This window comes from Jatropha curcas, chromosome 10 (assembly GCF_041381405.1).
Source record: "Jatropha curcas cultivar XTBG-Jc1 chromosome 10, XTBG_Jcur_1.0, whole genome shotgun sequence".
NCBI lineage: Eukaryota > Viridiplantae > Streptophyta > Magnoliopsida > Malpighiales > Euphorbiaceae > Jatropha > Jatropha curcas.
The window spans coordinates 10719361-10744657 of record NC_143160.1 but is presented as its reverse complement, the minus strand read 5'-3'; the positions used below and the strand labels follow the sequence as shown (position 1 = coordinate 10744657).

The window sequence follows — 25297 nt, the reverse complement described above, 5'->3', positions numbered from 1 at the left end:
TAGGCTATGTTTCTTCGGCGTAGGGCAATAAAGAATTTTTCCTAGTTCCATAATTATTTTGTTATGTATACTAACAGTTAGTGACTCCGCAGTTGTAGGATTTGTATACTTTTAATCATTTATTATTATAGATGAGATAATTATGTGAACCCATATTATAAATGTGATGCATTGTTAATTAGGCCCGAACTGTGGAATGTTGTAGCTTATAAATTTGGGCCGAGATTTAATAAAATATTGAGGTTTATCTTTCATATTCATATGGGCTGAATGTTGAAATTTTCTATCGAGATAATAGATTCTAGCGTTTCAGGCTTACTACGGGCCTCGGGGGCCTTAAGCTTACCTGGGCCCTAGTGCCGGTCCGGCCCACGGAAACGGGTCGTGACATTTGCCCATCATTTAATTGCTTCAAAACTGGGTGGCCCATATCAATTTATGAGTTTGAAAACCATTATTGTACTGAGAACAAGTTTTGTCACTATCACATCTTGAATTGCATTTAAAAGAACTTTAAGCCTTGCAGTTTTTTTTAAATAAATTGCCATAGCTGCAATACTTTCCCATCATTACTAGCTGATATATGCTCTTCTTCGTTCATGTGTTTTCCCTGGATGAAATAATTTTCTCCTAGTTCTTAACATAATTAGCTAAGGTGTATTAACCCAATAATAACCAGGAAAGAAAAAATGCCTCTTTAAAAAATTGCATCAGAAAAACAGATAACTAAAAAGCTCAAACAAAATTGGATAGAAATCAAAATACTGTAATGCAGTACCAGTACTAATATTCATATTGTACGCACCATTTCATTTGTATACAACACATTTCCTGGAAACTGTATACAATTGTATTAAATAAATTGAATAGCCAAAAACAGCCTACAATATACAATCACCTATATTAAAGAACCTAGTACATAAACCAATTAGCACATCGATATATAGTGCAGCTTCCCCAAAACTTGTATCAAATTAAATCCCGGTACTGATCCACCCTAGAATGCGGGTGCTATAAGCTATTCTATTTTCGAATGCAATAGGACTTGACTCTGTTTACATGATTGACATCTTAAGAGATCACAGCTCTCACTCCCAGCTTTAATCTACAGAGGATCAATTGCACCACTTTTAAGTCTCTCCATCCGTGCTTGAAGCCCAGATAATGCCTTCTCATCCATAGGGAGAACACCTCCCTGTATTGGATTCTGTATCCCAACAGGATCTGATCCGCCAAGATTTTGACCAGAGAATCCATTGTTCACGTTGTCATTTACAGCTGTTAATGGCCTGTTCAAAGAATCTGGATTTCCGGTGGAGGCAGCTAACTGCATACTCTTCATCCGTTCTCTAATGGCATCTAATGTTCCGCTGGTTACTGCAGTGTAATAACAAGGGGTTCTTCAGTTAATGAAACAAACATGAAATAAAAATAAAAATACCAAAAGCATTAGCAATACCTCCACTTATAAATTTCTCATTTCTTTGGTCACCTAAAGAATTATCTGACATGAGACCTCTTGACATGAGGGAATTAACAGTTCTGTTGTCTTCAGCATATGAAGGAGGTAGATGGAAGTTTGTTGGCTCAGATTTCACATTCAATGATTTTGCATCCGTCAAGGAGTTTGTATGAACTGGAGAAAGAGGTGCAAATTCTGGGGAGGAAACATTTAAGGAAGATGGTGGGGGAGTTGACAATGGCAAACTAGATGGCGTCCTTCCGGCAGCAGCATTTTTCTCCATCTGCAATAAAAGTTAAAAATATAAATATAGAATAAATAATTGACTCTCTCTTATGAATTTGTCCACTAAAAAAACTGAGACTCTGAACATGCCAATTAAACTACTAGCAAGCGCTCGGATCCTTCTGATGTGCAACATCCACATAGGAAAGTTTCTCCCTTAACAGAGGTGTCGTAAGTCGCCTCTTTACACCCATCTGCCCATGTAAAAAGTAAAAGTTTTTCAAACAAGAGCAGAATAATAACTCTAATACAAACCTGTGCTAAACCATCTCTAATGTAGGTGCGGAATGCCTCGCTAGCATTCTGGAGTTGAGCAAATATATCAACCTGCAGTTGAAAATATATTTAAAAAATTCAAATTTAAAAAAAAAAATTAAAGAATGAAGTCCAAACACATGCAACAGATGATTGGACCTACGAGATTAATTTCCATAGCAGGTTCCTATTAATGTCTAGCTAAGAAAAATAAATAATGACATCTGCTTACCTTAGGGTATAGCTGTGTAATGCGATATAGTTCATATAGGCCAATAGTACATGTTTGCTTGTCACCAATTTTCTTAAATATGGCAGCAAGCTCTTGCTGCAGGTCATCGAATTAAAATCATTCAGGAGAAATTGAAAGAGAAATAGTCATGTTATAAGTAGAATAATATGATCATTAATGACAATCCGAGATAAAAACTAGCATAAAACACCTTCAACTGGGCATCAGCAGAATGAGTGGCAGACGTTGAATTGTTGGCTGCAGAATCACCCCAATGGGTTTGGCCCACAGGCCCCGTGGAGGTTAACATCCTTGCAGCAGCTAAAGTCTGCAAAGGTAGAAGGAGAGGGTAATTCTCTATCACAATTGAGAAAATGCAGGAAAATACAATATACAACTCATCACCTCAAGGTTAAGATCGATGTAGGCAAGGATAATTGGCTGAGGTTTCATGTCTATTGGAACCATAGAAAGGTGACCCTTTATTGCAGCTCCACGCAGCTTAACAAGTTCATGCAGAACAGTTTTCACCATTCGCAATGGTTTGTCATCTGCTCCGGCCCTTTAAAAACAGAATATTGAAAATGAAACAGTTAATTCGCTTGAGTGAAAAGACCAAAAGAAAATGTTAAGGTGAATTAAGAAAATTAAAAAAAAAAAAAACAAGGAAAGAAACTTGCATTCACATACGGAGAGGGAATGCAGGGGAGCCATAATGATTAAAACTCATACCTTCTCCTAATTTCTTCCATCCCCAATTCTTGCAGATATATATGGATGCTTTGAAGGATGCGGTCAAGATCAACATCATAGATCGTGCTTTGAAGAACCTGCATCATAAAAATTTACATGATAGTGCAGTAAGAAAATGATGATGAAATAAGCAAAAAAATGAAGTTTAAAATACATGATGTCAATGCCAACAGAAGCCTGCATGTTAAAGGTCATATATAATAGCCAGGCATAGCAAGAGCTGGGGTCAGGTATAGCCAAACCACAGTATTCAAAAAACCCAAATCAAACTAAACCAGCCTACCCTCTTGAGACCCAGCCAGGTTGACAGGTTCAGTGTTAATGCAGTATCATATTAGGACTGGACCTAATATGAATCTGATTGCTCATCAAACAGAGGTCTTATTGACTATTCCGATCAAGGTTCAACAAACTTGGTGATACCTTTACCATAAAATGCAAGGCAACCAGACAAAGACAGCTAATCCACCTACAAAGCCAATTAGATCTCACTATACAAGAAGACATGCAAATCTTAATGAGATAGGGAAATTCTTAGATGGGATAGAAAGATTCAGCATTCAAACTTCATAATTTACATGTATCGGAGAACAAAGCACTATGGAAATATTGGCACCCAAGCAAACAAATTTCTCACATTTTCATTTCATAAAGAAAGAAAAGAAACAATATGTTAAAATAATTAGGTGCACACTTGTGCTACAGCTGCTGAGCATGACAACGCGCAGTTTGATAAGCAACTTAACAATTTACCTTTGTGAGCTTGATAAGGCATTTGACAACAAGATCAGAGAACTTCTGATTTCTGATGGCAAATGCCTCGTTTGATGCTGGAGAGGGCCATCTTGATGGATCCAATGGGCGCAAGAGATTAATCAGGACAACAAAAGATGAAGTTCGATCAGCATTATCCTGCATGCACAACCACTAGTCAATAACAAAGTATGTGATGGCTTAAAACTCATTGAAAAACAGAACCAAGTCAGATATTCATCACCAGAATCTTAAGCATCAGCACATTCAGTGCTTTTAAGAGCTGGCTGCCATCATCCATATGGGGAACCCTTTCATCCAATAACCAAAGTAGAAGCTCTGTTATCAGACTGTCAAGAGTGCTTTCTTTGACAGCATGAGCAAGTCTTTTATTTTGAAATGTCTGCAGAAAATCAAATGTAATACTTGGTAAAATATCCTAGCAGTGTTTGCTCAAGCTATTCCCTAATATCCTATTTCTCTGAATATCGTTTGACCAACATTTAGAAAACAAAAGGAGCACAAGGTTCAATAGCAAGGCAGTAAATATACCTGCATCAGTGTGTTAAGGACATATTTACAGGACCTCGATGAAGCTCCAGTCAAACTGAAATCAAAAGTCTTGGCTACCTGTCCATTCCAGAAACAAGAGTATCAGGTAGGCTCCAGAATTTTCAAGAGAACGTAGTGATAAGGAAACCAAGGGACATTTATTATTTTGAAGGAGCTCTTGCCTTGCTTGCCAAGCATGAAACAAGTCTATCAGCATCTTTCACTAGTTCATCCATTGTACTACCTTCTGGATCACCAATAGCCTGTGCCAACTCATGGCATACAACTTTCATTCCTTCAACTGACTGCAAGTGGAAATATTGTACAATCAAGAGCCCAAATTTGTAAGAAGTCATGAAATTTATACAGAAATTAAAAGAGAAAGTGCCCATGCCCTCCACCCTCAAAACAAAATGGTGAGAGAAAGATATGAATTCATGGATGAAAACAATCAAGATACAGGGAGTAACAAGTGGAAAACATTACACACTCGCACAAGTCGCTCCAAAAAACATTTTACTTACTGGTACATAAGTTTCAGATGAAATTAGCCAGTTCATTTATGATTGCAGGGTCAAGGCAATAAAAATATAATAAAATTATTGGACAGACTTCTAAACAAAACAATGGATTTCAGAAAGCATGTAGAGTTACACATATTAAGTAGACAATCTTTTCAATCCACCAACCAACCTTGTCCAACTAGAACGTTAGGGTTTAAAGCAGAAAAAGATATGTGAAAGTAAAGGAAACGGAGCCATCTGAACTACAAGAATTAGACATCCAACTTCTCATTCCAATCCACATTACACATCACAAGGATAAAACTAAAGAGTAAAAAAAATCAATAGGATTATAGGGTGTCATTGCTTACAAATAGAAGGCTGCGATACAGTATTGTACAACAAAGCAATTCGCATTCACATAAGCATGTAAATTATGATAATAAACTTCAATGCAATCTATATAAAATTATGCATGCATGACTGGCTGCTATGTTATCTTTATATCTGGGACAATATTTTCATGTCAGTTGTCACTTTCTGGCCAGGCAACCTTTAGACATTGACAGTAAGATCAATTCCTTCCGGTATAATGGAGCCATACATATTAACTATAAAGGAAAAAAAAATAAAAATACAAAAAAAAAAAGAACCTGCTCTGGGGAGCCAAAAGAAATGATCTCCAAAGCTTCATTCCAGTCTGTAGGTCCATTGACACTAGTTACTGGTCGGGGCATAACCTGTCTTTCCATGTGAAGATCAGGAGGACCATAGTTTTTCCTGGAAATGAATAACAATATTGTTTACCACAACAAATATGAGTAAAATTATATCATACCGCAAATAAATTTAACAAATATAGAACTAGAGAAGTTCAAATTTAGAAAAAGCAGTAATACCTAGATAATATTGGACCTGTAAGAGACTGTGAAATTTCCCCACTTTGTTCTGCTATATCAGACCTGATAGGCAGAAAGGAAAACAGTTTAAAGATTTAAGAAAATATAAACTCAAGAACACATTTTCAAATATCTTTGATGTTTTTAATCAGTCATAAAGCCGAGTAATTTATTGCATAACATTTCCCATGCTCAGATAAAAGCAATACCTCCTGTACACAGGAAATCAACAAAGCATAAAACTAAAACTTAACAAAAAACAAAAATTATACTAGTTTTTATATCAACAAACAGGACAACTGCAATAAATAGGTTTCTGCATAAAGTATGAAATATGGTTATCCAGAGTAACTCAAAAAATATACCAAGAACGGAATGTCTTACATGTGTACCAAGAGGGGGAAAAACTATTTATATCGAAGAAACAAATTTGCCTTCAAACAATGCACAAGGCTCAATTCTCCTACACTGGGTGTCTGAATGTTTAATATTGAAGGGTACTGACCTGAGCCTCATTGAATTTGAAGAATATGTGATATCTAAAATTATCTATACTAGTCATAAAAATGGCCTAGGCACAAAAAATCACTTTAACAGCAATTTCATAAGTTCACCAACAATTGGATTAACAGCCATTACATTAAAAATCTCTCTTCCACAACCACACCTATATAACTTAAACAACCATCTCGTATTTTCACAAGAAGATGCATACCCATTTTCCCTAACAGAACGGCGTAAAGCAGCTCTAGCGTCACCTGGCCGACCTTCCTTTCTCTTTTCCATCTCTCTGACCTGTAAAAATATTATAGGATCAATGCATATAAAAAGAAAAATAATAGAAAAATAAAATTTACCAACCTTCCACTTAAATCTATCATCTAACATGCTTTTCTGAGCATCTGTGAGCTTTCCAACATAACGCCATATGTCTTCACCTGGGAAGAAAGAAGAAAGTCCTCAGACAGCTAGTAATTACCTTCAATACAATTCCCAAACCATCTTCATTAAAAATAATACAAAGGCACGCCTAATGGTGCTCTATTCACACCATTACGTACCAAGAATCTTATAGCCAGTTGCAAGTGCATTTAAAGCAGCTTTCCTAGTTTCACCATCCCTTTCTGCTGTCAAGCTTGCAACAAGTTGAAGGGATTTTAATTGTCCACTTATCTGTAGGCCACAACATCGAAGAAAGAAAAGCGTGAAAATAGAAAGAAATGAACAAAAAGAGAAATATGGTTGTATGTGTGTGGGCTAGGATAGCAAATGGAAAAGGGCAAAAAAAAAAAAAAAAAAAGAGGATTAGAGCCTCCATTGGCACCTCAGCCGCATGATGATCAATCAAGAACCCAACTAAATCTGCACATTCGATCCGTGTACGGTTGTTTTTAGAGCGCAAACCTTCCAAAATATAAGGAAAAGTTTTTGTCCCAGAATATGATTGAACTATTTGTTTGGTAAGCTCCCGCATCTTTTCTCGAACTTTCTCAATATTATGCCCCAACTGCAGTACAACAAAAGCCACATTTTTGGCATTGAAATAGCAAATTCATCATCAGCAGCTAGAAATAGCACAATAAATGCATTTCAAATAGCTTTCTACCCTTGTCAAAACTAGAACAAGATAATCAAGAAGCCAGATTGGGAAAAAAAATTCCATCATACAAATGATGATATCCAAATGAATTATATTTGATGCTACCAAGATTTTATACAGAACCTTTTCTATCAAGCAAGGAAGAAATATAGCCGCTTCTGATTCTGTCAATGTGTAGGCCTCATCCCGCAGCATGTCAAAAAGTTCAGGAAGGAATTCCAGCACCTGTCCATTCAACAGAAAACAAATTTTTACCTAGCAAAGAATCAAATGCAGAAATCATACTAGGGAATGAATGGAAAACTATACCTTCAAAAGGCATGTTGTGTTCGATTTACAAAACTGCAAAACGAACCACCTCAAAAGGATATCCAAAACCTCAATTATTTCCTTAGCAATGGATGGAATAGCCTGGAACAAAGAAAATAATCATTTGTGATAAGCCATTAACAGTTGAAAAAGAAAAGTTAACAGCCAAGAAGGTAGCTAAACACCTTCTGTAGCATCTCAAGCCCATCAACTTGTTTCTTAAAATCCGCACTTAACAGCCGCCTGTGTAAATCCTCTCTGAAATATTTCATCATATCATTCTGCATTCAAGACATTTTGCAGAGATCTCTCAGGACAAATTAAAATTAAGAGAATCCATAACTATTACCTTAACACACAGTAAATACAAACCTCAAGATCTTGAATCTGTTCTATCCGCAATTCTTCAAACTTAAACCTTCGAACTACCATTCTTTCCCTGTCGTCCTGATAAAGCAGGTGGACATGACAGTTTTTTTAATCGGTGTGTTTCACTCCTAATGAAAGTTTTAAGTCTTTGATGCCAAATATACCTTGTTTGAGTCTTTGACATTCAACAAAGCTTGAGACTGCACAGCTCTATCCTGTACAGACATCACTGGCTCTGGCCTCGAACCTTTTGTTGGTACAACTCTCTTATAAAACCATGAAAAAGATAATTAGTCTCTCGATCAAAGTTTACAAAAGGTAATAAAATGTGAGATACATACTGAAGAGGTGGATCTATTTGCATGTTTTGAGACGCCATTGGAAGCAGATTTTCCAGCCTTCGTGGCTGTCTTGGATGTGGGGCCCATGGAAATTGCTTTTGCAGATTCAAATGAATCTGATAAACACATTCAATTTGCATGAGGAATCATCGGATGAGCACAAACACGGATAAAAGCTTTATCCAGCCAAATCACTAAATAACTTACCTTGAAAAGCCCCATAAGGTCTCACCCTTTCAAGAACAAGAGCTAAAGCTGGCCCATGAAGATCTTTTAGATTCTTCTCGATCTGAAGGTGATATATAAATGTAATGTCAGCTGCGACAATTTATATCAAAACAAATGAGAAATAATTCTACTGTACATACTGCTTCTTGTCCAGAAACCCTCAAAACTTCAGTGATGCATGCTTCTGCTGCCTTTCGAACATCTGATGATTTATCCTGAAAAAATATTACAGAGCCAAGACAGAAGTCAAAAGTGAATAAATACAAATGCTGAATCTGAAAAGGTCTAGTACAAAGAGTGCCCCAGTGCACAAGCTTCCCGATAGAAGACTCCAGACAAACATAATCAAATTTTCCTCTGCATATTTTTTAAAATATGACCTCCTATAACATTGGGATCAATTTATCAACTACGGCTCAACCTCAAAATGAAAATGAAAAATACACCACAGGAACTACACAAGAGACCAACATCTTAATACTACCATTGTCGAAGCATGTTTATCTTGGACACATCTAGGAAAAAAAATAAAAGGAAAATTACCATCATAGCAGAGGCAGATGGCTTCAGCAGAAGCACAGCATCAGAAAAATCAGTTAATCCTGAAAGTTGCCTTGATAACCAATCAAAAAGATCCTTACGCCCTTCAGTGCCAAGCTTAGCATCCATCAATGCTGCTGCAATGTAAGGAATCTAGAACAAAGAAAATATCATTATAGCTGACACAAAGATGCGCTATATGCCCCAAAATAAGATAGGACAATCAATTACCATTTTATCCAGATGAACAGCAGCTACCCAAGAATCTATAGTAGTCAAAGCACACTCTCTCATATGTTTCTTATTGTCACCAAGACACTTCAAAATATCTGAAAGAATGCCCTGCATTAAACCACCTCATGATGATTCAGTTTTCAGCAGCACAGCAAATAAAAATGAAGTTTAAAATATTCTCATTAAAACATCATAAACCTTGCTCGACTTCTCAACAGCCAGTCCCATAGCAGAAGCGACACCACCAATAGTAGTCAAAGTTGCCATGACCAAATTTTTATTGCTATCGTACAATCGTCCTCTAAGAGCACCAAAAAGTTCACCTGGTAATCAAATCATAATCAATTATCAACGCAACAAGACAAGGTCACAAAAACATAATGGCATTCATGTACCAATAACATTCCAGTCAACTAACTTCCAGTCAACATGGAATGGAAAAGAAATAATTAAAATAATATAATGGAAGCCATACCAGTTCCAGTTGGTTGAATACGTTTATTAGCCTCTTCCAAAATTTTATTGACAGCCTCAATTGACTCTAAACGAACCTGGAGTGTAGTAATGCAAGTATAAGTCATTCAGTCAAGTTTCTTGTATTGGTTAAAGCATTTAGAGTGAAGCAAAATTGAAATTATCCAAAGCTTGCTTCGCAAGTTCACATATGCTGATATCCATACCTTCCAATCAGGACTTTCCATGCTCTTCAGCAGAGTAGGTGTTACTTTCCCACTAATGTCTTCACGTGGCAGGCCGTCCAATCCACCAGCAGATACAGAAGTCACAGATTCTGATGCCCTAACTGTTTTCTTTGGTGCAGCAGAAGCACCCTGTGGTAACAGATGCAAGACTCATAAATATCATATATCAGAAATAAACAGCTATAAATAAGCAGGAAGTTATCATTTGCTTGGGGTTACCTCAAAAGGATTCTTTTCATACTCAGCATCAAGAGCACTAAGCAGTGCAGGTTTAACGTCGGTCAGAAATCCTTTAATATCTGGAAGAAAAAAAAAAAAAAATTAGATACTTCTTTGAAGAAATCAAAGAAGGAAGGAAATTCTAAATTAAAATGACTACTTGCCTGGACCAACAAATTTATGTAAAGCGCCCAAAAGCTTAATAGTGGCATTTCTGCTAGCAGCCACACTAGATTGCAATCCAATATCTTTACAGAAATCAATTAAATCCTGCAAAATTGCAAGTTATCTCTGAATATCATAAATATATAGCTCAAGACTAGAAGCACATGATGGAAATCATGAGAATGACAAACGAGATGATTGATCTTAGGAAGAACAATAAACACCTTAAGCTTTAAAAGAGATACACCGAAGTCCTCAACTGCTGAAACCATCCACAATATTCCTTCACTGAGAACCTTAGGATTCTTGTGCTCTTTCATGATCTTGTAAAGCTACAGTGAGAAAAAAATTACACATTAACTAATACCAAGTGTGCAAATCGAGTATTTCTAGCTTGAGTCAATGTTAATATCCAGGCATAAAAGAAAAACTAGATGTATAACCATAGCTATAAAACCAAGCCCAGACATCAACTCAGTCAAAGGACTGGGTAGCCAGTTCAACCAGTAGGGTACTGAATGAACCAAGGTAATCGTAGTAGGTAAAAAGAACGGTCAATAATTTTCTTTGAAATGAGATGAGCAGGGAAAAAAATTCTATAAAGTATTTATAAACTTTCATTAGCTATAACACTGAAAAAACTTATTAACAGATTTGATACACCAGATAAAAAAAAATAGTACAATTTAGATAAAGTTCTGAAGAAATTTAAAAATTGAAGAACAAAATTAGGAAACAAGAAACAAGACTGCATCCACACACACACACACACACACACACACACACATAGGCACAGTTTTAATATAACTTCTATCCAAAAGAAGTGACTATAATAAGAAGAGTTGAGAAATTAATGAAAATTAATATCCTGATAGTATTCTCCTTTTTTTTTATAAATGGGTTTCACCAGGTTTATTACTTGTACAGGATCAATGAAGACTTGACCCTGTTTAGTTCCTGGATCATCCCAACTGAACAGGCCTTGCAGCAGCATGCTTAATGTAAACACTTTCTGGACACAGGCAATACAATACTTACTCTCTCAAAAATAAATCCTGGACCTACTGCTTCAGAAAAAGTGGTAAGGCATTTCATAGCATGAGCTCGGGTTTTAATATCTGCAACTCGTTCACTTATACCTGTCAATTTGGCATGATATGACTTCAAGTCAAGAGTAAATTATTTGAACTTTCAAAGCACAGATCAAAAATCAATTAAGCAAAGAACTGAAATACCATAATTAATTTATTTTTCATAAATTCAAAAAAAAGAATAAACATATGTGATGTAATACACACCCAGAATGCAAAGCACTACACATTTCTTTGGAAATTTTGCAGCAGTTGAAGCTAGATAAGTAATCACTTCAATCATCTGTTGCTGAACCTGCATTCCCACTCAAATATCTGTCAAGTACGATTAAAGGCACATGAAACTAATAACAATTTCATATGAAACCATCAAAATTTCAAATACCTGAACATTTTTTTCATTCCAACCAGGAATAGCACAGAGTAAACGTATCAAAATCTCCACAGACTGATTAAGGTTCTGTAGACCTTCAACTTGTTGTTTCAATGAGGACATTGCTGCAAGAATTCCCAAAGGTATTAACTATAAATCAACATGATATATATGAGAATAGCAAGAAAAATACTTTTACAACCACCCTTTTACAGCTTCAAGTTTCAAAATGTTAAGTTGTAAATTCAAACAAGAGAAAACTAAATGTAAAATAGACAACTAACTGATGCAAATCCTATTCCCAGGGAATTTACGAGTACTTATTTTAGGCGGAAAAAATATAAATATAGAAAGTAGAAACTGTAGGGATATTATTGTGTTTTCCTAATTAGATTAGCGATTTGTCATTTGTGTTTTCCTGATTAGATTATGATCAGGATTTATTATTGTATATTCCTAATTAGGATTCCTAGGTTTATTCAAAACACTATAAGTAGGCCTAGTTAATTACATTATAAAGAGACTTTGATATGACAATTATTGAGAACAATATTGTTGAGAATTAGTTTCTCTCTTCCTTAAGGATTTCTTCCTTGTTTTTGCGTTTGTTCTTGATGGTTCAACATCACTAAGCTAAGACAATGAGCTGAAGAACATTAACATCAGACAACATGCCTTACCATATAAAAGTATCATAATAAATAATAAATACTTTTATAATATGGAGTGCTAAGACAGTTTGACAATCCTCATGAACTAAAAGGTGTCAACTACAGGATGGAGAAAAAAAAAAAAGCCTAAAGATATTTGAACTGCTCTTATATAACATCTTAGGGCTAACCTGTTGGAGAAACATGCTACCAACATTGTTCACTGCTGCTGAAATTGTACCCATAAAATAGAAACAATAAAAACTAATGGTTCAATTTTTCCTCTGAGGTGAAGTCAATGCATCGACATCACACAATAGTTCAACGAAAGGAATGACGCTCACATAAAACTATGAAAAGAAATCTATACACTATTATCAAAACTTGAGAGACAGGTACAAGAAAGACCATGACATACCTTCAAGCCGCTCTTTCCACACTGCACTCTTTAATTGAGAAACAGTTTCTGCTTGTATAAGAGAGCCTAATCGACTTTCAATCTCTTCAAGACTCATTTCTGCTGGCTGCAAAAATCAGACCAGCCAAGGCCATAAGTACCTCAAGATCATAAAAACTAACAATATAAATGACAATAAAGCATAATATTTTACAGAAAAGTCCAGTTACTTACTTCAACATCTTCTGGTGGTTCAATTGCTTTTGAGGTTTCAGGTCGCACAACTCCATCTGCTTTCTTGCTGGCACCAGATTTAACAGATCCTCCCTTTTTGTTAGCAGGCTGATAAAATGAACAATACAGCAATCAGGAACACCCTGGCACCAGTGTCCAAGGTATAACAAATAAGCAGAGAAAGAGAGAGACTCACAACTGCTGAAACAGGCTTCTTCCCAGTAAGCATACTTGCTGCTGATTTTCTAACAAATGAGCCCTCTGATGTCTACAAATTGTATCCAATAACATTAATTCAAGTGATTTAAGTAAAATTAAAAAAAAAAAAAAAAAAAAATCTTAAAGAACACATTGAAGTAGGGTACAGTCTAACACCAATCAATAACAATAACACATTTGACGAACAAAAAGATAAAATTACTACTCAAAATCTGGCAGAAATGTCAAATTGCATCAAAAGATGAACGTGGTCCTTATCAAACAAGATCATAATAAATCAATGAACCAAGCAGATTGGAAATTTATTTATAAGAAGTATAATGTAACTTATTTCACTTCTTCCCATAATTCTCTCGTTGCAGTAATCTGGACTGGGATCTTGATGACCAATTATTGAATTCTTATTTATCATATCCTTTCTCAAGTGCATGAGCCAAAGTAGGATTTATGAAAATGGTAAAATAGTCCACCATGCGCAAAAGGAGACAAGAAACAGGGGAGGAAGGGGAACAGAGTTAAAATCTTAGATCATAGAAAGGCATTCATCAACAAAACATCACCACAAATGTTAAAAATTCAACTACTATATTAACAGAGTACTTCAAGGAAATCTAGCTTTTATATATAGGCTTCCATTCAAGTACAAATAGGAATATAAATATAACAAAAATCTATATTGGATAATAAAGATTCAAGTAAGATTTTTCCAGTTATAAAGTAATTAAGGACTGTATAATGGACAAAAAGATATTAACACAACCAACTTCAGGGAGCATATGGTTAAGAAGCAAACATAAACCCACCTCTGCAGAAGACACGCTCCCACTAACAGCTTGAACTGTAGCTGGTGCATCATAACAAAAAACACAAGGGAAAAGCTAAATACATTGAAAATAATAATCATTTATAATGCGGAATTTTTTAAACACAAATGAACATAGTAAAATTTAACAAACCTGTACTTGTACCAGCTGACACGCTGCCTCCTGAACCAGCAATCATTTCAGACAGCTTCTTCCTTCGAACATCATCAAGTTTCTCCAGTGACCTCTCCAACGGCCTCATACCAACAGACTGAGCACAATAATATAGAAAAATTATAATAGCAGTCACTAAATGTCAAGTATCATCTTAAATTTTATCCCAAACAAATGAAAGTACAACCTTAGCAATTGCTGCCAATACTGAAAAAGCTGAATCCCTCACTTCTGGGGTCCCATCATTAAGGCACTACAAGATTCAATTTGCTTATCAAACTTACAAGAAGAATAAAGAAAATGCTATAATAGAGCAGCAGATAATCTACTTGTGCATGACAGTATACCCTTCAAACTCAAAAGATTGGTTGAAAATGTGGTGTCTGAACTGGAAAGTAGATTGAATCTGAATTGTAGGCTTGAAGGCGTAAGACTCTTAAATGAAAAAAGGAAATGACAATTATTATTAATTCCATCTATTTTAAAATTTTTCAAGACAAGGATTAGAAAGGCCTTCAATAGATAAGAGTTCCCCTCCAGGATCTAAGTTAGTTCGCTTTATATATTGAACTTTTTCTTGAGCATGCAACAAGATCCTGAATAAAGTTTTCTAAATGATATTCTCCTGTATATGGTTTTCTTTTCTATCTACACTTCATTCATTTCTTCTTTTTTTTTCATTTTTTCACGAACATCGTAGAAAGATTATAAATAAGATAAGTAAAATTACTTAACGCACACCCAACTATAGGTCACTTTGGATATGCGGTTGCAGTAGCAAGAGGATGATGACATGCCAGCTCACTTAATGAAGGTAACAGTGGCACCAAGGCAAAAATATTGAAACATCAAGGACAACTCAAACTAGAGAAAAATTATATCAATGAGACCTTAAGCAAAGAACACACTACCTCCATGCATATAGGGACATAATCCTTGTGAACCTTTAGAATAACAGCCTTGTTACTTGTTTCAATACAAAATGTCACCCAGTTCAAAGTTGATGACCGCACAAGTGGAACTTTATTTTTCACAGCCGTCTTAACATCTGCACAAAGCAGCACCAATTGTATCATTCATGATGGTGAATTTAATTCAGGTTACAACTCCAAAATGACATATAGGCTCCATTAGTTTCTAGAAAATAACATACCTTCAGAAAATATTTTCGTTTGAAAATATTATTCAAATAACTCATTCTCGAATTGGAAATGAATAAAATTTTCGATTATAAGATTATAAAAATATTTTGAATTATCATCACTTCATTTTCTAAAATTTATTGTAGATAGGAGAAAAATGAATATATGCAAATAATAAATTATGGTAGTTGCAGGTGACCAGTGTCTCTTAGTAATGAGTAGTAATAGTGACTACCAGCGCTCGATGAATTAATGAATGTGCATTATGAGCTTTTTTTCTACAGTAAGTACGCTAATGTTTGAAAATTTTTTCCTATTAAAAAAGAGATGGCTTAGTTCTTCCTTTGACCAAAAAATATCTTCCATTGATTGATTTTCCTGATCCCCTAAATATCAAAATACTTGAAAAATGTTTTCCAGGCAAATTATTTTCCAGAAACAAAACAAGCCAAAAACTTCCAATATATATTCACAATACCACAAAATGAAGAATTAATATTCCAAATTTCCTGGAACAAGCAGTATAGGGAAAAAAACAAATAACAATGAAATCCAAAAAAGATTTGATTGCCAGTGGAGAAAATGCAAGTGATTGCTCCTAAACTTTTCATGCATAAGTCATATATTTTAGTATACTTAAAAGGACACTTTCTGGGGCACTGATACAAAATCAGAGCACACCAACATAACACAGGAGAAACACTAAATTGATAAAAGGAGAATGGAAGAAAGAAACTGTTCAAACAGCAACTAAGGAGGGGGAAAACACGTAAAAGATAAATATGCCAAACAACAATTATAATTTCTATGCACAAACTAAACAATATTTAGAAAGAAAATGAAACCTGCCTTCAACGATGTCAACAAGATTTAAGCACCCAGATTTATGCATTGCTTGAAGTGTTTGTGTAAGTGCGTCTGCTAGAGTAGGCTTTTTCTCTTTCAATTTTTCCTTTCACAGTTGGAAAACAAAATCCTTGTCAGAATAAGCAGTAGATTGAACTTAAACACATGCAAGCATGTTACCAACAGATGTATGCTGCTTCCACTTACATGTACAAGTCAAAATTAATCCCAAATATCCTGCTTTTTGATTTCCTTCGCTACATTTCTACCCTTGTTGTCAATGTATGATTTGCACAAGAAGGACAACAAGGGGTCACTCAAATTATAAAAGACTTGAATCCAATGATTCACAATAAGGATAGAAATGTAGCAAAGGAAATAAGGCTATTAATCTAAAACAGGTTACTGACCTATAATTCCATTGATTTCAAAGCCTATGATTAGGTGATGAAAATGTACAGATTATATATTGACATAATAAAGGCTATTTATCTATAATTTGGACATTCTCATAGGATTCAAAGTTTCAATACAAAATAAACTTAAATATTTCTGTCATAATAGGCATTCAAGACACAGGAAGCTAAAATATACAATCTTTAACTCAAATAAACTAAATGTAAATCTAGATTGCCATTAGAATAATATGATGCAAACCACACAACTGCAACAGAATTATAAAACCAATCTCACCAGAGGTAGGAAAAACTAGGACGCATAAAATTTTTCACGGCTTTATGGAATTATTGGTATCCACTAACTTACGTGCTACTATAAAATAAATTTCTATTAATGTAATATGTGCTTGTACATGCGTGTGCGTGTGTAAACATTCTACTTGTACATGCGTGTGCTTGTACATGCGTGTGCGTGTGTAAACATTCTACTTACAATTAGAACTGGCAACAAGAAACGGGAACTAGCAGAAAAATGGGTTCTCAGACCCTGTGCAAGGTTGCCAATAGCTTGTATAGCTTCAACTGAAACAGCCATGTTCACATCTGTGACAAGCTGCAGGAGAAAAAATAGCAGAAATGTTCAGTATATTACTGACAAACTACACAGCAATAATATAACTATTAGCAAATCTGAAAATATAAAATTTAAAACATCAATAATATTCTAATAATAGAGCTCAATCCAGCAGCATCGAACAGAATCCAAAGAAAGATGTCAAATATGAACAACTTTGACATTCAGGTCAATGCTGCAATGAACAGTTTTTCAACCTGTGTTATCATCATAAATAGCTGCCACTACAAAATGCTTATACGGCAATTCTGTCTACCAACAGATTGAGACACCCAGCTAGCTTGGGATTAAGGCATTGTTGGGTTGAGTTGACGTTCTACAAACTCCTTCAGCTGTTAACTGTCTCTTGAACTCCCTTACTTGTGTATTGATATAGTCAATCCAAGTCAAAACTCCAACATTACCTACCTTTTCTCTTTCTTTTTTTTTTTAGTCCTTTTTAATTGATACCCAACCTTCATAAAACCACAGTTCTAAACTAAATGAACAGAAAAGACAGATCAATATAGCTGAGACATAGCTAGCTTGGGATTGAGGCATGGTGGGGTTGAGTTGAGATTCTATATAATTCCTTCAGCTGTTACTTGTCTCTTAACTCCCTTGCTTGCAAATCAATATTATGAGCCTTAAGACTCCAAGATTAGCTATCCTTTTTTTTTATTATTCCTCCTCCTTAATTGAGACCCCAACATTCATAAAACTATAACTCTAAACTGGGTAAACAGAAAAGACAGATCAATGTAGCTGACTCACAGCTACCTTGGGATTAAGGTGCGTTTGGGTTGAGTTGAGATTCTACATAATTCCTTCAGCTGTTAATTACCTCTCGAAGTCCCTTCCGAATTGATATAGCCAGTCTAAGTCAGAACTCCAATTTACCGACCTTTTCTTTTTTTCTTTTTCTCTCCTTTTTATTTTTATTTATATATAACTGCAAAAGCACATTAGAATATTTCCACAAAGACAGAAAGGAAATTACAAAAGCACCAATTCCTGATTAAGTTACATATACTGAGATAGCAGGAGTATGCTAGGGTCAGAGCAGACTTTATAACCCAATCAGATTATTTGGGTTATAGAACCAATATCCACACTACTATACAGCTTCTAATTCCACAAGAACAAAATAATAGAAGCACTATCACAAGCAATCCTTAAACATAAAATGGTGAAGCACTATCCAGAAATATAAACAGAAGAATGATTGATCTCCATAAAATCTCTACTGCCAGATTCTTCTTCAAATATTGTCAGCACAAATAACAATCTAAAGAGTAATGAAATCCACTAGAATTACACTAGCAACCAGCCTCACCATTCCATGCACTATGACAATACACATGACAATTTTTAATTGGAGGGAGAAAAAAATTAAAATAGGAGCATAAACTGAAATACATAAAAATACCTTCTTCAATGTCCGACACACTTCTGAGAAATCACCAGGAGCTATCCTTTTTGTAGAAGCAAGCTTGGTCAGCTCTGCAACAGCCTCCTTTCTTTCTGACCATTTGGCAGCTTTCTAAAAGTTAAAAATAATTATGAAAAATAATGAGCGATGAAATTTCAAAAAAAAAAAAAAAAGAAAACAAGAAGTCCGATAAAAATTTCATCCAGAATAACATTATGTCAAAGGAAGTGAGAGCACTAACCACTCCATCCCAAAATCCAGACTTCTCCAAAGGAGTCAAAATATCTACAGGGTCAACAAGCTCATACTCATCTATTTCCTGGGGAGCTGACAAGTAGTAGACGTCAGGAAGATTGACATATTAGACGGAGAGAGAGAGACAGACAAATAATATTGCAGGAAATTAATCACATACCATCATCTGCAACTTCTTCTGAATGGCCAGGACCCACAGCTACTGACACTGCTTCTGGCTCTGGCTCCTTATCTTGCTCAGATCTATTAATACAGATGTTTAAATTTATCACAATAATAAAAACTGACTTCCAAGAGATGCACATTTGAATTGTTAACTTACAGCAATGAAAAAAATAAAAAAATAAAAACAAAAAGAAAGAACAAGAACATCAGAGAATGGCAACAACAGAAACTTGAAAGCTAAGTCAATAAGTTATTAGTTAAAACTAAAGAACAACATTACAAGCACCAGAACAGGACAAAACATAGGAACAAGCTAACCATTGAGGAATTATAAATAGTTATGACACTAAATAATCAAATAATAATCATAAGAAACTTTTAAAGAAGACAAGGTAGCATATCCATGGGAAGACAGAAAAGGGATATAAAAAGACCAAACTTGCACACCTGAAGATAAACACAGCATACAGCATGAGCATACCACCTCATGTCAAGCAAAAGAAATAAGCAATTATGGAAGAACTTCAGCTCAATGTTTATCAATGCATCAAGAGAGATAAGGTTCATTCTAGTTCTACTGAATATCATAGTAACATAAAGGCAAAAGAAGAAAAATGAAAGCCAACAAGTAAATCTATTTGAGCCCAGAGCACAATGAAATGCCCCTGTACTTCCAACACTCGAGTGATTACTATAAGGGGAAAAAATGAAGTAAAATATTTCAATATAAGGAAAGGTCTCTTCACAACATTCACCTAATCTTCCGAGATGGCTTAGCTGTCCCAGTAACATTAACAAGCTCAGCCTCCAGCTCTTTTTTCTTCATTTAAAAAAAAAAAAAAAAAAAAAAAAACAACTGATTAATTACAATGTAGAGGCAACAGGAATTGTTACAAAATAAGAAGTCATTCACCATACCATTGTATCCCTCATCTTCTCAAACAAAATTGATTTCACTGGGTCTTTCCCTATCCATCGACAGAGCTCTAAAGTTAGTCCTTTAGAGGAGGCGCGAACATTCTGATCCTGATGGTCAAATAATTCTGGAAGCATCTTAAGGATCCTCTTAGGAGGAACAACTTTGGCTCCAAATTCACTAATCACAAGCAGAATGATGACTGACAATTAGACAAGAATATAAAAGAACCAACACTTTATGCAAAATGAATTCAAATGTACAAACCTCAATGCTTGAAACATAACATCAATTGCAGGAACAACAGCTTTGGCAACTTTGTTCTTAATTGCTTTCTCCATAGCATCCTGTTAACCGTCATACTTTTGTAGTGATCCAACAGAAAAATAAATATAACAAACTTGACCAGTTACAATGCAAGCAGAAATTTTTATCATTGGCTTTAAAGCAATAAATCATATGCAACACTCTAGAAACCCAACATTGGCACCAAATTAAGCAGGAATATAGAAAGCCACAAGACTTATGAACACCTCAAAAGGGAAAGTAAGGAAGAGAATTAGCAACCTATATAACATTGTTTTTCTACCATCATTAAACATATGTAGAAAATTTAGAAGATATATATATATATATATATGAAGAAATCTGATGCTAACACGCTAACGCGCCTCAAGTGCCCCAATGAAAACACATCTGAGATGATCCCCAAAAACATCTACAAGTTCTAATCCCTATGCAAAATGAGCTCCATACTCGCAATTTCTCAAAATTTTAAGCAAGAACAAAGAACAACACTCAAAAACATGGGAATATATTTGCAATTCCACAGAAAGAAAGAAAAAAAAATTCTGTTCAAACGAGAAAAACCATTTTTCAGAATGTTTTATATTGAATGCCTCCAATATCAAAGTTTATCAATTCAAAATTTAACTGAATATAACATTTACCTTCATGGTATGTTAGATAGATCCTTAGGCAGTCATATAAGTACAAGAGAATTCATTTCACTGAACCCTAAACCTGCAACAATGCTTGATTGTTTTCATTATCTTCAAGAGAGTTTTGCTTTCCGTTTCCACAACTTCTAAGTTCCAATTGACAGACACTTTCAGTTGACATAACTGATAATAAACAGTAGTTATTCTCAATTTCCTCAAAACAGGTCTTACATAATTATGAATTACATAACTTACTTTGTGCAAATTAAAATTCCAGTTACAATTTTCAACTCACAACAGTTTTACCTCTTATATCACATAAGATGGTTAGTGGAAATACTTCACTTACCCTTCATGAGAGACACTAATTAATCATTTTGGCAAACCTATGTTTCCTACGTTAAGTCTTCCCTTGTGATGCATGTGGTGCCTCACACACGCAAGCATGACCACTCAGAATTCAAACAATAACTACACATTTAAGTAATGAACTGTTTCATTTTTCTCTTTCAATTGGCAAGCAACTCCAGGTTTATGCCACTTAATTTTAATTCTTCAGATAATGAGTTGATTGAGCTGTTCATGCTCACGACATGTCGCTGTTGTGCTTTTTATTCCAATACAAGGCTATGCCAAAAATGTGGGGTGAACGTCTACAATATAAAAAGTTTTGCAAAATCAACAACTTCCTACACAAGCAAAACTTAGGAATGTCACACTCCTTGACTAGAATCTCAAATTCTTAAAGTCATAAGCTTGCGCATTCAGATTTTCTCCCAAAGAAACTTATTCCTTAGGACACTGGCATCCTCCGTAACCCGAATCTCATTGACAAGATCTAAAATTCAAAAAGTCCTCCTCCAGTGCAAAAACAACATTAATACTATAATCTTCTAGGACTCAGAGCTTCAATTTCTGTGAAATGCACAATGCTGTTATATTTTCTTTTTTTTCTAAATTTTAGCATTGCATCTTCTGAATAGTCTTCGTGGAAGTAACTTTACATTGTGTTCCAAAAAATGTGCAAATTATTCCATCTAGGAATTGCAATTTCAGTTTGTATTCTATGCCTAGGCTTCTACATATTCTATATCCAGCAAGACTGGCTTTTGTCTTTGTGCCACAGAGAACACCACCAAATTGTAAAACTAAAACAATGAAGAATTTTCAGAAATTAAGAACAAAAAAAAATTTCAGGTAGCAGTAACAAATACACACTATCTACAATGCAACAGAAAATTATTATTTGAAATAAGTCATCAGCAAAATAGCCAATCATTATTTGAAATAAGTCATCAGAAAAATATAGCCTCTTAATATCATCAAGTATCACTAGAAAACATGACAATGCAGCTTAAATTCTTAAATCCCAAATTTGAACTCCTCTAGAATCTCTTGACAACATAGATACACTTTAGCATTGATATTCACTTTCATATGGTTCATTCATCACTGTTTTAGAATTAAAACATCTTCCTTTACTCAGTTCTCAAATAAACTTGTGGTGTACTCTTGTTTCTTGTTAGCTTCAATACACATAACTAATGAATGAGCATTTCAGCTGCTTTATTCAGAAAAGGTACTAACAACTAGAAGAGATCACAAAAAGAAAGCAGGAAGAGGAGATAAAATGAATGAAAATCCTAGAGCAAACAAAGTTCTCCTAGAATACTATGATTACTGAAAGGCCTCTAGAGTGTAAGTCACATGGTTGGGAAAGGTGAGAATGCGACCAAATTAAGAAACTAAAATGGGTACCCAATTCAACACTAAACCAGAACAGAAGAAAAAGTTGAATCACCAAAATAACATATCACCACCAGTTTGATAGATTAAAAAAGCTCCAACATATTAGTTGTTCGTGCATGTTCCATGAAATTATCCCATGAGAAAACATCCACATTGATTTGTGATAATCAACCAGAGCAAATTGCTAACAAGAGTACAACATTATCAATTGAAAAGCAGAATTTTACTCGTTGAAATATAAAGCATTAATGAGCCTACCAGAAAAACTTCAACTGCCTCCAGCTCTACCCAAAGCATGAAGGCTGCTTGAGCCTTCTCCACTGTTTTCGGCCGTCCTGTAAGGCACTTTGCCACAATGGCATCACAAACTTCCTTTGCATATCTGCACATTAACAATTCTAAATTAAAATTCGTAAAGATACAAAAAAAAACACTACCACTAAAAGGGAAAAAAACGACAACAACAAATGAATACTAAAAACAAACATAAAAAACATTCTTCACCTTCCAGCATCAGCATCCGCAGCTCGTAAAAAAGCTATCAACGCATCAAGGGCCTTCTCCTGCACAGGCGCATTTGAATCCGCCACTGTCTTCCTAAAAAAAGGAGCTAACTCCCCAAATCAAACGGCCAAAGTTAAAAACCACATCCATTAAACACACATTCCACATATAAAGTTAAAAAACACACAGATCAATCAAACAAACATAAGAATCAGATCTGAAACAGAGAAATTGAAATGGAAATAAAAACCCTAAACAAAACCACAAAACTCACCGAATTCGCGAAGGCGCGGGTCCTTGGGATCGGTAATGGAATCGCAAACAGAAGCCAAGTCGATATTAGCCTCGTTCCTCACCTTCCAGTTCTTGTGCAATAGTCGATCTTCCCACGGCAACTTCTTTGCCTCCTTTAACAATTTCTCCTCCTCCGACATGTTTATACTTCACAATCTATAACTATAGCTTATCGATCTCCGTAATGCAGATTTACTTTTCTCCTTTTATTTTTCTTTGCTTCGCTTTCTCCCTCCGCCGATTGCCGGCGAGAAATAGATTGATAGAGAGAAAGTGGGGGAGGAGGGAAATGACAAAACGAGGATATAGAGCGGTGCGTACGATATGTTTTATCACGTAAAACTCAAAAAAAAAAAAAAAGAAAAGATTGGAGAGAGAGAGGGGTATTTTGGGTTGTACGTTTCGAATGTGTGATTTCCCCCACGCGTTCTCGTTGGTCCTTCATCACGCTCCAAGAACTTAGAGGTTTTAAATTTTGTCCAGTAATCAAATGAAATTTAATTGTTATCTATTTTAATAACATTTATCTGTTAATTATTTGAATATTTTTTTATAAGATATTAAGTTAATTATTATATGATTTAACTTTTTATACAATACTTCATTAATCTTTGAAATCAATTCAAACGCTATATTATTGAACATTTTAAAAAGTATATCAAAACGCTAAAAATTATTTAAAAAGTTGTTGTCGAATATAGTATTTATTACACATTTCTAGTAAAAACTATTAAAATTGATCTCAAATAGTGTTTTATTTAGAAATTAATTTAATTTTGTGAATATTGATACTTCCATTAGTATCTTCTAATATATTAGAGAAAATAAAAATATTTTTAATCGATATTAAGTGACTATTTTTTTTAAAGATTCGATAAATTTTTTTACCTTAGTTGATGTCATTTTAATCTTTTAGGAATATATACTTGTACTTTAAAATTTTGTAATTTTTGAAAAAAAAAAATTTGACAATAAAATATAACTCGTAAAATCAAAATATTTAATTTAAGTTCTCCAATAAAATTTATGGATAAATATAAAATTTTAATTAATCTAAAATTCACATAAAATGATAAATTTTAATGTTTGAAAAATAAATAAAATTATTTATTAAGTTTTATTTAATAAGATTTTATTATTTAAATTTTAATCACTAAATTTACACTAAACACAATTATTTGTTGAGTCCATAATTATAAAATTTAGATTTTCTAGTTAGTCATCTACTTAAAAATCATTTATTTTTAGAAAAATTATAAAAATTGGAATTAAACAATATTTTAATTAGAAATTTATCAAATTATTTCTATTTGTGTTTCTCGATTTTTTTAGATAATATAAAAGTTATATAAAATGATAATATTTAAAATTTGTACTGAACACAATTATCTATTGAGTTTTGTATTTAGAATAAATATTAGGATTTCATTTTTCAAATTCTAATAATTTATTTATACTGAACATATTTAAAAAAAAAAAAACTTAACAATTCATTAATAATTAATACAATCAATATAGTTGAGTACATCATGATATTCATGTAGGAATAAGAAATATAAATATAGAAATTTAATATTCATATAAGAATAAGAAATACAAATACGGAAAATATTCTTGATCTTGGCGACAAAACAAATCTTCCACGATATTATCCGAACATTATTTTTTCGGAAACTTAATATATCAAATTTTAATGGAAGA

The 25297-nt window shown here is 34.2% G+C and overlaps 1 protein-coding gene across 1 annotated transcript; it reads right to left on the bottom strand.

Annotated features, from left to right (window-relative positions):
- Positions 1 to 723: 723 nt before the first annotated feature.
- On the bottom strand, positions 724 to 23910 carry MOR1 (ARM repeat superfamily protein). The gene is made up of 54 exons (XM_089715548.1): positions 23577 to 23910; positions 23303 to 23408; positions 23057 to 23180; positions 20376 to 20455; positions 20111 to 20288; positions 19948 to 20012; positions 19188 to 19270; positions 19014 to 19099; positions 18770 to 18883; positions 17221 to 17340; positions 16333 to 16435; positions 15253 to 15389; positions 14529 to 14594; positions 14321 to 14438; positions 14168 to 14208; positions 13342 to 13413; positions 13146 to 13253; positions 12933 to 13038; positions 11877 to 11989; positions 11699 to 11786; positions 11439 to 11539; positions 10625 to 10732; positions 10400 to 10505; positions 10236 to 10315; positions 9996 to 10145; positions 9791 to 9866; positions 9514 to 9638; positions 9313 to 9423; positions 9085 to 9234; positions 8682 to 8756; positions 8521 to 8602; positions 8314 to 8429; positions 8137 to 8238; positions 7976 to 8050; positions 7789 to 7884; positions 7604 to 7705; positions 7418 to 7519; positions 7019 to 7201; positions 6756 to 6867; positions 6556 to 6632; positions 6410 to 6489; positions 5695 to 5757; positions 5449 to 5575; positions 4475 to 4597; positions 4293 to 4370; positions 3985 to 4143; positions 3741 to 3899; positions 2967 to 3064; positions 2640 to 2796; positions 2446 to 2562; positions 2235 to 2330; positions 2003 to 2074; positions 1460 to 1745; positions 724 to 1377 (listed from the first exon to the last, which is right to left on the bottom strand). Exons 1-54 carry the CDS (start codon positions 23734 to 23736, stop codon positions 1106 to 1108), a joined length of 6084 nt encoding a protein of 2027 aa, XP_089571674.1. The 5' UTR covers positions 23737 to 23910; the 3' UTR covers positions 724 to 1105.
- Positions 23911 to 25297: the final 1387 nt, after the last annotated feature.

Bases quoted from the DNA above. Each gene is read 5' to 3' on its own strand.
- MOR1 (XM_089715548.1), bottom strand. From the start codon at position 23,736: ATGTCGGAGGAGGAGAAATTGTTAAAGGAGGCAAAGAAGTTGCCGTGG. The intron at 4,371-4,474 runs GCAAGAGCTCCT...TGGAATGGACAG, and splicing joins TTTCATGCTTGGCAAGCAAG to GTAGCCAAGACTTTTGATTT. The intron at 2,563-2,639 runs GTGATGAGTTGT...CTACCTTTGCAG, and splicing joins ACATCGATCTTAACCTTGAG to ACTTTAGCTGCTGCAAGGAT.